At 37.9% G+C, this 13,745-nt stretch overlaps 1 protein-coding gene across 1 annotated transcript; it reads left to right on the forward strand.

Annotated features, from left to right (window-relative positions):
• The first annotated feature begins 313 nt into the window (after positions 1-313).
• LOC110458154 (sodium- and chloride-dependent glycine transporter 1-like) lies at positions 314-13,503 on the forward strand. Its single transcript, XM_021509747.1, has 17 exons — positions 314-647; positions 1,511-1,654; positions 2,256-2,384; positions 2,687-2,996; positions 3,363-3,506; positions 4,255-4,414; positions 4,708-4,840; positions 5,493-5,627; positions 5,984-6,087; positions 6,564-6,688; positions 6,841-6,953; positions 7,635-7,799; positions 8,754-8,853; positions 9,782-9,882; positions 10,320-10,493; positions 10,774-10,944; positions 11,366-13,503. The coding sequence occupies exons 1-17, from the start codon at positions 627-629 to the stop codon at positions 11,486-11,488; spliced, it is 2,352 nt and encodes a 783-aa protein (XP_021365422.1). The 5' UTR covers positions 314-626; the 3' UTR covers positions 11,489-13,503.
• Positions 13,504-13,745: the final 242 nt, after the last annotated feature.

Raw genomic sequence — 13,745 nt, forward strand, 5'->3', positions numbered from 1 at the left:
ATTATTATTATTAAGTTGACCTCCATCATATGGAACAAGAACCAGGGCCGTTTAAGGTCGGACCAAGTAGTGTGGTGCTGCTTTCAGGCGAGCCTTGACAAAGCATTATAAGGCCTGCATAAACATTTGCAGGTCAGCTAGTATTTTACCCGAAACTGTTACATTTAAAAACAGACCATTTAAACGAACAGCCCCTAGAGAATCAGAGCATAGATATGACACATGCCATTCTAAACAGGTGTATTTACATAATAAGGTATGTTTCGTGTGTTTATATTCGAATTTACTCAAACGTGACTGGAGCTTGCCCGGCTGTCGTTTCTGTTTGTAGTTTACTGTACAGGTGCGAATAAGTATAAACACACAAACTTGGTAAGATGACTACACACCTGCCATTGTGTGTTTGTCCTTAAAGCTCGAGGTGATCTACCCACAGAGGTCAAGCTTTGTCACCGTCACACCTGGATGGATACGACCTTAGCTAGGTTAGTTTTAAAAATACTCCACGCCTACCCGTACCGGAAGTAACACCAGTCGGGAAGTTGAACGGTCAAATATGGCATAATAACAGCAACAGGTCAGTTCTGAACGACACAAGAGAGGTCACCCGAGGTCAATTAAACGTGATGTCCGACGAGGATGAGCGGGTAAGTATATTGAATACGAACCACCGAAGTTATACCGAGTACCACACCGGTTTACACTGACGTCTACTGTAATACAGTGTGGTACTCGCCTACAGACGTAATAGACAGTATACATTGACACGGCGTGATGTCATTGTATAGGCTTTCAAATTATAGTGGTACACCATTTAAGGTTAACAGAACTATATCGGTCAATGTACTTAGACATGTCTGTTATAAAGAGTTGTGTTGTATACTGTAAGTTAAGCATGAACGAGTAACCACATGCGACACTCATTCTGTACACTCACGGACTTAGATCTAATCTAATTCCGTGGTACAATACATGTACATCCTTTTATAGTCTTCTTTTATGTCACACTTGCGGCGTTCAATAGTTTGACAACAGTACGTGTAAACTTGCTCAATGTTATGGCTATAGGGTTTAGCTTTAAGCTTAAATACCGGAAATCTGACAAATATTCGACACACGTACAAGTGTATAACACCATCTACGTCCGACGCCGTCAGTATCACCTGGCCTAGCTTTCATGCAAGACAGTAACCTTTTATTTCATTTTGAAGCATGTAGTTAAGTTTTAGGATTGGCAAAAATTGCTTGCAATCTTTAAATTTTATTTCTTTATCGAGTTGCGCTACCGTAGTTAAGTACATAATACAGTTGAATTATGTGTAGAATATTAGTATGAGCGTTAAAGCTCTGTAATAAGTACGAACCCTGTACTATAAATAATGGTCCTGTACTCTACTGAACGGTTATTTAATCTTATGTCATTCACATAAAAAAGAGCACACGTTAACATTATCATACTTTAATAATTCAGAATGCTTTATTATTTATATATCATTGCATTAATTTCTAGCATGACCGCTGGTCAGAGGACGATGACGTCAGACCACCCGTTGGTAATGGTCAACCCCCTTCGACAATGTCCAAACTCCCTGATCTGGTCGGGATCGATTACCCCGTGAAACTTCCGGGCCGGCGACAAAATAGTGTTTCCAACGTAAGTATGTATAAATATAACCCGCTATATAAATGACAGTAAGTATAAGAACGAATGATACCCGCAAACATTTAATAGTCTCTTAATATCGACATGTTACTTTTATTAAGTCTATATATACTATAATACTATAATAAACTGTCCACGTGAACAGCTCGGTCTGTTTGTTTATGCTCTAAAATGTAATATATGCCAGGCATTGTTAGCTTTCCTTCTTAAACCTAAATACACTTAGTTGGCCAGTGCTGACTCATTTTATGATTCAAATAATGATGTAGATTTTCTTTCCCTAAACTAAACCCTTGAGTTTTTTCAAAGACAAAAAGCTACTACAGAAAGAACAAAACCACTTCCCAAACTCTTTACCATCGTGCTAACCAGAATAAAAGACTTTAAAAGTTTTGTGATAACTTTTATTCACTTAACAAAATCAATAAAATATGGTGTGTTTTTAATTTAAAAGAACACTGAAACCCCTATCATTATCAAAACAATACAGTGCAACTTCTTTTAAAACGTTTGTCCTCTCCATATTTTACACTGCATTTGTTTTTTTGTTATTCTTTTTTTTCTCCATGTGGTCTCTATGTTGTTTCTGTAGGACGCTTTGAACGATGCAGACTCCGAGTCCACCTCAGTCGACTCCAGGATCAACCCAAGGAACATCAAAACCTCCATGAACCCTGGGGTGTACAGACCAAAGCGAGGCCACTCTCGGACGCCCTCAAGGGTAGGTGAATATATTTTTAAAATCTTAAGTATGTCGGATACTACTCGCCAGGACAAAGAAAACATTTCTGGCAGCAACGAAAACTATAGTGTCAGTAAACTACGAAACCTATCCGTAAATTGAAACAAAAAAAATGTGTACATCACACTTGGTTTACGTCCGGAAGGATAAACTATAACAGACAGGCACACAGTAGACCAGCCTTCTCTAAAAAGAACGGAATTACATGTCCACACTTTCGTGTCAATTTAAATCACCAAACTGTAAATTGAATCACAATCTGAATATGACGTCATTATCAGGGTACGATGATGACGGAGGAGACGACGGACAGCCGGAAGCAGATCTTCGGTGTTGACGAGAACGAAGAGCGCGGGAACTGGTCGGGTCGTTTCGACTTCTTGTTGTCCCTGTTGGGGTACGCCGTGGGTCTTGGTAATGTTTGGCGCTTCCCGTATCTATGTTACCGGAACGGAGGCGGGGCCTTCCTCATCCCATTTATTATCATGATGATCATCATCGGTGTCCCTCTCTTCTTCATGGAGGCTTGTCTCGGTCAGTTCTGTAGCAGCGGCCCCATGACGTGCTGGAAATTTGCGCCGCTTTTCAAAGGTTTGGATTTAAACATATTCTGTTACCACGTATAAAACAAACGGGCACACAAATCTGTTGCATGATTTGATGAAATTATGAAACAGTGGAGAAACTTAAAAAACTTTCCAATAATTTGGTTTAAGTTGAAATTTTCGTCCCCATATCACAAATAATAAATGGTTGCTAGTCGGTTGAAAATGTTCCGCAATACGAAAAGCCTCTTATCATATGAGTGAAATTATGCTCTATAATGGTGAGATTTTTTACGTATGATTAACAGCATTTCATTGTTGATGGAATCAAGTTTCCACAAGGTGCAGCATAACAAAACATCAGGTATCAAATTGGTCAACGGATATCAAGAGTTTGACCTTCACCTTGTAGGTGTTGGTATCGCCATGGTGATTGTTTCGGCCGGGACCTCAATGTACTACAATATGATCCTCGCCTGGGCCTACTTCTACATGTTCGCTTCCTTCACTAGCACTCTTCCGTGGCAGGGATGTAACAATTACTGGAACAGCAAAGGTAAATATCACATATACTGGAACAGCAAAGGTAAATATCACAACTAATGGAAAAGCAAAGTTAAATATCACAATTAATGGAACAGCAAAGGTAAATATCACAAATACTGGAACAGCAAAGGTAAAAATCACAAATACTGGAACAGCAAAGGTAAAAATCACAATTACTGGAAAAGTAAAGGTAAATATCAAATAACTGGGACAGCAAAGGTAAATATCACAAATACATGAACATCAAAGGTAAAAAAATACAATTACTGAAATAGCAAGGACAAATATGATGGAGTATGACAATCATTTTGTTTTGTTTTATTTTGTTTATCGTCCTGTTAACAGTTAAGGTAATTGAAGTACCTTATAGTGCTACTTCACTGGAATACCATGCCGAGGGCAACGAGCACAGTATTCTACACGGTCACATTATGCTGACAACAGGTAAACCAGTTGTTGGGATTACCCTTAATGTTAAATACCCATTGCCTTCCTGACGTTTCAAACGTTCAACACTAAGTCAAAAAGCGAGAAATTACCAAGGAAGGCATTTGAAGAGCACAAAGGAACACGACACTACCAAATGTCAATGCGACTGGGTATAACAGATCCTGAAACACCAACAGTAAGACGGAGTATAAAATAGACGCAATAAAACACAGCAATGTTGTTTTATTGTTAGACTGTCATTCACTTAAATTGTTGCCTATGCTATTCGATGTAAGGTTTTCGATGATAACACTTTGATTTGCCACCAGACTGCAGCCTCAAACTTCCTTTGGTGAAGTGTGAAGTAGGTGAGAAGTTCCTTAACGGGTCCTGCTTTGTGAGTGGTAAATTCAAGGGACTGTGGAATGACACCTTATTTACCAACGCGACAGGCCGGAAGAGGATATCACCGGCGGAAGAATATTTCAAGTAAGCTATGTTTATTGCAATAGACCAACTTCTTTTTGTTTTTACAATAGCCAGACGGATATTGTTTTGATTACTGAAGTACCTTTACCATGTGTTGGTAGCATTTCTATTGTAACCGAGTACATTGTTTGATGAATCATTTTATTAACTTAGCGCAGCATTTTGTTTATTTTGTTTCAAGTAACTAATCGTAATATAACTGACGCAGTGTGTTTATAACGTTTATTGTCACTGTGTTTTATACATTTACTAAACAATAGTAAGTATTCACACAGTTCTACTGACATTTACAGTAACAGGGCGCTAGGTCTGAGTGACGGCCTGGAAGACTTCGGACAGCCACGCTGGGAGTTGGTCCTCTGTCTGCTCCTCGCCTGGTTCGTTTGTTTCCTCTGCCTCATCAAGGGTATCAAGACAACGGGAAAGGTAAATGCCGCGGGCAGAGACAACATGCGATGTGAGTCTCATAGATAATGGAAACGTTTAGTACAAGTCTTAAATCTTTGAGACAAGAGAGGAAAACGTGCATACCTTCGAGGAGAGAGATGACTATTTGAAATAGTTAACAATGGCACAATGTATGTCTAAACATAACCAGTTTAATAAGATACCTGGGTAATGGAAAGCCAAAGCATCAAAACCATGGTGGGATTATTCAGGTCGCCGAGCAGCAGAATGTTGTAGTGACTTTGTATTAAGTTTCTGAGAGTTTTTGTGTTGTGTTTCGTACAGAAAGCGTCTTCTTTTTGTGGATTTCTGTTTTTTTTGAAACTTGAAGGATCATAACGTCATTGATTTGCATTGTGTGCTGTTAGTAGTTGTTAAACGTCACTAACATATGTGTTCTCTAGAGGTTGTGAATTTTACTGTAATTCGATTGTCAGGTGAAGTGGTGTACGTCATCAATTTGGTCGTTTATATCTAAGGATTTCATGAAGATGTTCCTCTTTCATGTGGTGAAGTTTAAGGTATCCACACGTGTTTGTCATTTATTTATGTGTTCTCTAACGGTGGTAAGTGTCTTCAAATTTAAGGTATCAAGACATTGATTTATGTGTTCCCTATGTGTTCCCTACAGGTCGTGTACTTCACAGCCATTTTCCCTTACGTCGTTCTTGTCATCCTGTTCTTCCGTGGTATCACCCTGGAGGGGGCGGGCAAGGGCGTGTACTACTACATCGTCCCGGAGTGGGGGAGGCTGTTGGACGCCAGGGTAAGTACACGACACCATTAAATAGGGTTAGGTCAAGAACTATAGGTCGAACAAAAAAAGGTCACTATCAAGTGATTTAAAAGATTTAAGTAACACATTTGAATCAAATAAGATAACGTTCTGATTACCAATTCAAACAAGGCTGCTTGTATATAGTTTTAACTTTGGGAATTACTAGAGAAACATAACAATCTTAAGGTTTCAGTTGAACCGACCCCGGTTAAAAACTACTGTAATGGTCGCATCTGATTTTAATCAATTAGTGAAAACGTAAATATGTAGCGTTATGAAACCTCCACGGCCCTTCGAACAGTATCATCCTTGTGAACATTCTGACACATGTCCACCACACACAGGTATGGAAGGACGCCGCCGTTCAGATCTTTTTCTCGATGTCCATTGCTGGTGGAGGCCTGGTCACGTTGTCTAGCTACAATCGGTTCCATAACAACATCCTCAAGTAAGTAACTGTCATATCATAACCACTCGTAGCTCCCACCATAGGTATGTGTGTTGGTAACAATGTGAATGTAGTAAATTACACTGTACGTACCTTCCAATAGAAACATTTACATTGTAAAGAGTAAGTAGTAATTGTCATGGAGGATATTATGCAACAACATGTGTAAAAGAAAAAATGCCACTACAATGTACAACATTTAATGTTTTGCCACCTCCACACTTATCAGTAATATATACAAGGCCTGTTTCCGGTTTTTCAAGTGCAGAGTACCACCTTGTTTGGCCTCTATCACCACATATGAGTACTGGAAGAAACAGATATGAGGTGCAGTGAAATTACCTTTTACCATACTGTATCTTTTGTCAAATTGTATAGTGTATACAACATGTGTGTGTGATGTTCATCCTTATAAGAGTAAACATACTTCTACTACCTACACTTGTCTAATTCTTTTATCATTACATTGTATTTAGAGACTCAGTGATCGTCAGTTTGGGAGATACTCTCACCTGCATCTTTGCCGGGTTTGTCATATTCTCCTACTTGGGCTTCATGGCGAACAAGCTGAACGTGGAGGTGAAGGACGTTGCTAAGGACGGTGAGTACTGATCTTATTTCTGATCTAAAGGGATGCGATGACATATTATCACATTGTAGAGACTGTCCTGTAACTCACTTGTCATACAGTTTTGAGTTATAGACATTGATGTTGTATACACGCGTAAGTCAACCGTCCATCCCTACCTACAGGTGCGGGTCTGGCGTTCGTGGTATATCCTGAGGCGGTGACCAACCTGCCACCTCCTCCTCTTTGGTCCATCCTCTTCTTCTTCATGCTCATCACACTGGGACTCGACAGTCAGGTAAATGTTGCTGTCAGTAGCGTATTGTTTATATTGTTAAATATTTATACAGGAGATACTTTATTTGACCAAATATGGAAAAAAATGTTGAACTTATTTCATCGGAGAACAAAACTATTATTCAAAATTTAGCAATGTTTATTGATAAAGCAAATGAAATAAGAAATGAAGTATTATTAAATCAGAATTATATAAACATATGTCAGTGTATCCTTTGCTCATAATGATGTAACACTTAATGCTGTTGTTTCACTGTGAAAACTAAAATGTACTACATTTTGTATGTACAGATTGTGTTTACTATGTAGAAATTGTATTAAAGATGCCTGTTGTAAGCTTGTCGGAACTTATTTTGTACAGCTACCATATTTGCAAATATTGTAAATGTATGAAGCACAAAGACAATACTGTCTATTGCAAGAAATAAAGATATATATAAACGTTTTTAAAACGTCCCCATTTAACATCCTAGTTCGCCATGTTAGATGCAGTGGATATGTTTGCAACGTCCTGTGTTAATTCCAACTAAACATGTGTGTAACCATATAGTAGGCATTTTAACGCTCACTTTACTTGACTTTCGTGTAGACCGATTTTGCAATCTGTAACTCTTCGTTTCCAAATTTAGTTGTTATTGTTGGATGCTGTGATTTACTGCATACTATGTCTTTTCCTTTCCAGTTCGCTATGTTGGAGACCGTTTTAACGGGAGTTCTCGATCAGTTTCCACATCTCCGACCAAAGAAAACTTTAGTCATCCTCTGTATCTGTATAGTATTCTTCTTTCTTGGACTACCTCTGACTGAGCTAACTTTTTGTCTTCCATGCATGTCATCATTACTGCCTGTGTACAAAAGATTTTTTTCTTAGCAAATCAAAATGATTGTTTTATTATAATTATGCTTGTACGTTGTATGGTGTATTACTTTGAGGACATATACAACAAGATGTTTTCTTTAGACTATGTGTTAAAGACAGTGATGTCATTCTAGCTACAATTTCCAACCAGTAATATTTACTCTGACATGGATGTGTACGCCGTTTGTACCTACAATTCTACATGTTTTATTGTATAATTGATATTTTGCAAAGTGCGTGGAAACGTTTTTTACATTATTATTTCACTTCTGTGTACATTTGTTCATTATATATCATTTCGGTATCCATTTGTTCATTATATATCATTTTGGTATACATTTGTTCATTATATATGATTTGGGTATACATTTGTTCATTATATATTATTTTGGTATCCATTTGTTCATTATATATCATTTTGGTATACATTTGTTCATTATATATTTTATATATCATTTCGGTATACATTTGTTCATTATATATCATATCGGTATACATTTGTTCATTATATATCATATCGGTATACATTTGTTCATTATATATCATTTCGGTATCCATTTGTTCATTATATATCATTTCGGTATACATTTATTCATTATATATAATTTGGGTGTACATTTGTTCATTATATATCATTTGGTATCCATTTGTTCATTATATACCATTTCGGTATCCATTTGTTCATTATATATTATTTCGGTATACATTCGTTCATTATATATCATTTCGGTATACATTTGTACATGTTCTATTGTCGGGTATAATTTGATATTTTACAAAGTTCGTGCTTACATTTGTACATTATACATTTTTATCATTTCGGTATACATTTGTACATTATACATTTACATCATTTCGGTATACATCTGTACGCACACCACACATTGCCCACGTTTACATCACATGTAACTATTGCTCTATAGTTGCTGTCTGGCTTTGTAGGGTGGTATGTACCTGCTACAGTTGATGGACAACTATGTGGGAGGCTGGACCCTCCTCATCATCGGCCTATTTGAGAATATATGTGTGGCCTACGTATACGGTAAGCCAGTGTATAAACTATGGCTTGTCCAATGTTCTTTAGAATCTGTCGCCTCCTCGTTTTTTAAAGGTCTTCCTTGTTGAGTATCTGTTTATGCCTTAAATGTTGGGAATTAGTCTTTCTGACTCCTTGTTTCACTATATCTGTCTTTCATGGGCTTCAGTTTCGCTGTCATTTATTGGTCGTCACTCTTTTTACCTTATTTAATTAGGTCTCAATCTTTATGGTTCTGTAACATGATTTCTCTTTTGTTCATTAGTAAAAAGGTCGTGTAAATGTCATGGTTCTGAATTGTTAATTCTTAATCTGTCTTAGTATCTCAATTTAATATGTCAGTTAAATCATTTGTTCAATATTATCAGTGTTTATTACCTTACTGGTTTCGATTGTATGTGTCTATTGGCCAGACATTCAATCTCAGTGGGTTAATTTGATTAATCATTTTTTCAGTTATTTATGTTTTTGTTTAATTAAGAGTCAGTCTTTCAGAAATAAATATGTTTCAGTCCTGTTTAATATCATTTGTTGTCCTTCAATGGCAAAATGTTTCATTTTAAGCGATTAAAACATGAAATGAAGCATTCTCGGCATTATATAACAACCAACAATCCCATACTGTTTTACTCCATCATACCGAAATTTCGCATTTTTTCTAACATTGTTAAGACTATACGATGATAATGTTTTGAATTGATTTGTTTTAGTTTCAAATTGGATTTAATTTCCCCAGCATCTTTTGGGAGGGATGTCAGGGTTGGGGTACCCCGGGCTCATCCCTCTTTCATAATGTAACCTCACGTAGGAGGCATCTTTCCCTTCATTCTCTCTTTCTTTTCATTTCTTCTCTCAAACTTCAAATCATTCATTCTTTCATTCTCATTCATTACATCAATGCTAATGTTTTACTGTACTCCTTTTAATGTTGCAGGCGTAAATCGGTTCTTGAAGGATATAGAGACTATGCTAGGCTTTAAGATGGTGATGTGGTGGAAGATTTGTTGGTGGGTAATTAGTCCGGTAACACTGGTGGTAAGTATAGTCTTTCTGATAACCTCGTCTCTTATGCTATTGCATTATCAATTTCATTTTCTTTCATTTTACGAAGAAATATACTGATGAAGACAAATACTTTTCTATATAACGCAATGTACAGTACATAGGAAGGATAACTTGACTAGATACATATGAAAATAGACACAGTGTAAAACCGGAGTCTGAACAAAAGTTGTCCATGGTCTTCCTCAACCAGTAACTCCCTAGTAACTTGGTATGACAATTTGCTAGTCACCTATTTTGGTTTGTTAAGAGCAAAATCAATTTTCTAACATTTCTGCAATTTCATATTAACTAGATGGATATATCCCATTCTTCCCACATAATATAGCGAGACTGCTCATATTTTTACTTAATCCACATAAAGGGCCGGACTAAAACATATGTTAAATCCAAAATAATTTATTCTTCAGGCCCTGTTCATCTTTACTTTTGTTGACTACACCCCCTCCGAGTATGGAGATTACAAGTACCCCGGCTGGGCGGACGCGCTGGGCTGGATCATGGCCTTCCTCTCTGTCCTAGCCATTCCTATTACCATGCTTTACAAGATCTCAAAAGAGGACGACGAAGACGGCTGCATTGAGGTAAGTTGGACGTCACTTCAAAAAGATCCGTGACTTAACATTTAATTTCATAGCACTAAAGTAACACCACTTCCGGTTTTCCTCCAATCACTACCTGGTACGTCTTTAAATGACAATAACTTTTAAAAGGACGTCGTGACACACAAACAACAAACTTTTGTGATAATTTAAATTTTCCGATGTAATAATGGGACAAACTGACATTTAATTGTTGGTAGACTAAGCGTCAATTGTGTCTGGTCAGCTTAAAATAATGTTTATGTGTTAACTTACTCCGTAGAAAGTGAAGCTGCTGTTGACCCCGACTCGAGAGTGGGGTCCAGCCCTGGTGAAACACCGCAAACTCGTGACGTATGTGGAGGGCTGGGTACTCGACCCCTGGGAGGAACTGGCAACCTACGTCAACAACGCTTTTGCCTCGGACAAAACGAAGTCGCAAAGCACACTGTGGGTAAGTCAACGTCCTACATGTAGCTTACCTTGTGACAATGTTAAACTCAAGGTACTTGTATGTACCTCGATCATACGACTACTGTTAGTATACCAAAAAAAAAAAACAGGTTTTGTATTTCCGGTCAACTCTACACTAATTGTGTGTACAAACCCTAAAACTGGTAGGCATATTTAAAAAAAAACACTGTACAAGACAAGATCACTCCCCTTGAAAAGCCAAATAAAATTCGTTTTAAAAATTAAATGTGTTACCAAACTGCATTGTACCCTAATTTTTACAAACATGTTATGGGAAATACTATTTTTTGTTTTATCCAATGATTTATGCACCACACAAAGATATTTGTTACAATTTAACTTGTGATGAATCGGTGACTGATATTTAGTTACTTTACTATTATTATTGATTTCGTTTGCAGGCATCAGAAACGGCTCTATCGCCGTACTTTACCGCCCGTAAGAAGGACCTCAGTGACAGTGAAAGTTACACTGCCACGGAGGTGTCAAAGAGGACCGGCGTGTCGCTCGAATCCTATGTCTGACGACTACTTACATTTAGATGTTTATGATTAGAACGCGAGGGCGTGTGCTACAAACTGTTGATCTTACCAAATAGCTGTGTATAATCCATGGTCTCTATGGCTTGTGCTACGTTTTATCTTCTAAAAGAAAATACACGTGACTAGGATCACTAGGATATGTGTTTTACTCAATCATCTAGCCATAAAGCTGTACGTGACAAGGCTTGCTGACTCGACATGACTACAGAGTTGTCTTTCTTAGCAAGGCAGACAGTCAAATTAGTTTGCTTACACATATTTATATGGAGACAAGATCTAATATACAGGAAACAGCGCAATTTTTTTTCAAATTTATTTACATAATACCACAGATTGCAAATGATGCTGATATAATCATGGCTTGCATTGTCTGCCATTGGTTGTCACAGCCGACTACATACATTTTGTATTACTATTTTTATTTTGTATGGGTGACTGACTGATACCGTCCAATGGCTACAGATTCGTACAGATTCGTACGTATAATGTCTGTTTTTGACCATGATCAATTGCTGCATACTGTTATACCTAGCCTGGCTGACTTTCCGACCAATGACTGCCTACTGTTATACTTAGCTTGGCTGACTTTCCGACTTATGACTGCATACTGTTATACCTAGCTCGGCTGACTTTCCGACCAATGACTGCATACTATTATACCTAGCCTGGCTGACTCTCCGACTAGTGACTGCATACTGTTATACCTAGCCTGGCTGACTTTCTGACTAATGACCGCATACTGTTATACCTAGCTTGGCTGACTTTCCGACTAGTGACTGCATACTGTTATACCTAGCCTGGCTGACTTTCCGCCCAATGACTGCATACTGTTATACTTAGCTTGGCTGACTTTCCGACTTATGACTGCATACTGTTATACCTATCTTGGCTGACTTTCCGACCAATGACTGCATACTTTTATACCTAGCCTGGCTGACTTTCCGACTAGTGACTGGATACTGTTATACCTAGCCTGGCTGACTTTCCGCCCAATGACTGCATACTGTTATACTTAGCTTGGCTGACTTTCCGACTTATGACTGCATACTGTTATACCTAGCTGGGCTGACTTTCCGACCAATGACTGCATACTATTATACCTAGCCTGGCTGACTCTCCGACTAGTGACTGCATACTGTTATACCTAGCTTGGCTGACTTTCCGACTAATAACCGCATACTGTTATACCTAGCCTGGCTGACTTTCTGACTAATGACCGCATACTGTTATACCTAGCTTGGCTGACTTTCCGACTAGTGACTGCATACTATTATACCTAGCCTGGCTGGCTTTCCGACTAGTGACTGCATACTGTTATACCTAGCTTGGCTGACTTTCCGACTAATAACCGCATACTGTTATACCTAGCCTGGCTGACTTTCTGACTAATGACCGCATACTGTTATACCTAGCTTGGCTGACTTTCCGACCAATGACTGCATACTAATATACCTAGCCTGGCTGACTTTCCGACCAATGACTGCATACTGTTATACCTAGCTTGGCTGACTTTCCGACTAATGACCGCATACTGTTATACCTAGCCTGGCTGACTTTTCGACCAATGACTGCATACTATTATACTTAGCCTGGCTGACTTTCCGACAAATGACTGCATACTATTTTACCTAGCCTGGCTGACTTTCCGACCAATGACTGCATACTGTTATATACGAGTATCTGAGTTATGTGAAATGACCACATACTACCTAGACTGTATGTATGCTAGCCGACCAAGAATGTATTCGTTAATTACGTGATACACTTGCGTCATATATTATTCAATCATCATATTTTTTAACTATATTTCTGTGATTTATCATGTTAGTCCCTTTATTGCAATATTTCATAAAACGCATGGATGACTGTTGAATAAACAACGGAGATCGTGGACGATAGAGAGAGCGAGGAAGAATAGAAGAGAAAGAGTGAGAGAAGAAAGAACGAATAACAATGAGTGAGCTTTTATAGTAAATAAAGAATGATAAAACAATTAATCTATCTACGTGTTTTTAGTGGTTCCTTCCTAAACATTAAACTAGTGGTATTAACATGTTTTGTACTTTCGAACTATTTAAGTGGTCCATAAATCCCGACATCTATAATAATATACAATAATGTCTAAGGAGTGCATTCGACATATGAGGCAATTTACTTTCACTTATAAACATTTCATTCACTTTCACATTTTTTTGAGCCATTCACTTTCACATACAAAGGAACAATTTACTTTCACATA

Source organism: Mizuhopecten yessoensis, unplaced genomic scaffold (assembly GCF_002113885.1).
Source record: "Mizuhopecten yessoensis strain PY_sf001 unplaced genomic scaffold, ASM211388v2 scaffold9465, whole genome shotgun sequence".
Lineage (NCBI taxonomy): Eukaryota > Metazoa > Mollusca > Bivalvia > Pectinida > Pectinidae > Mizuhopecten > Mizuhopecten yessoensis.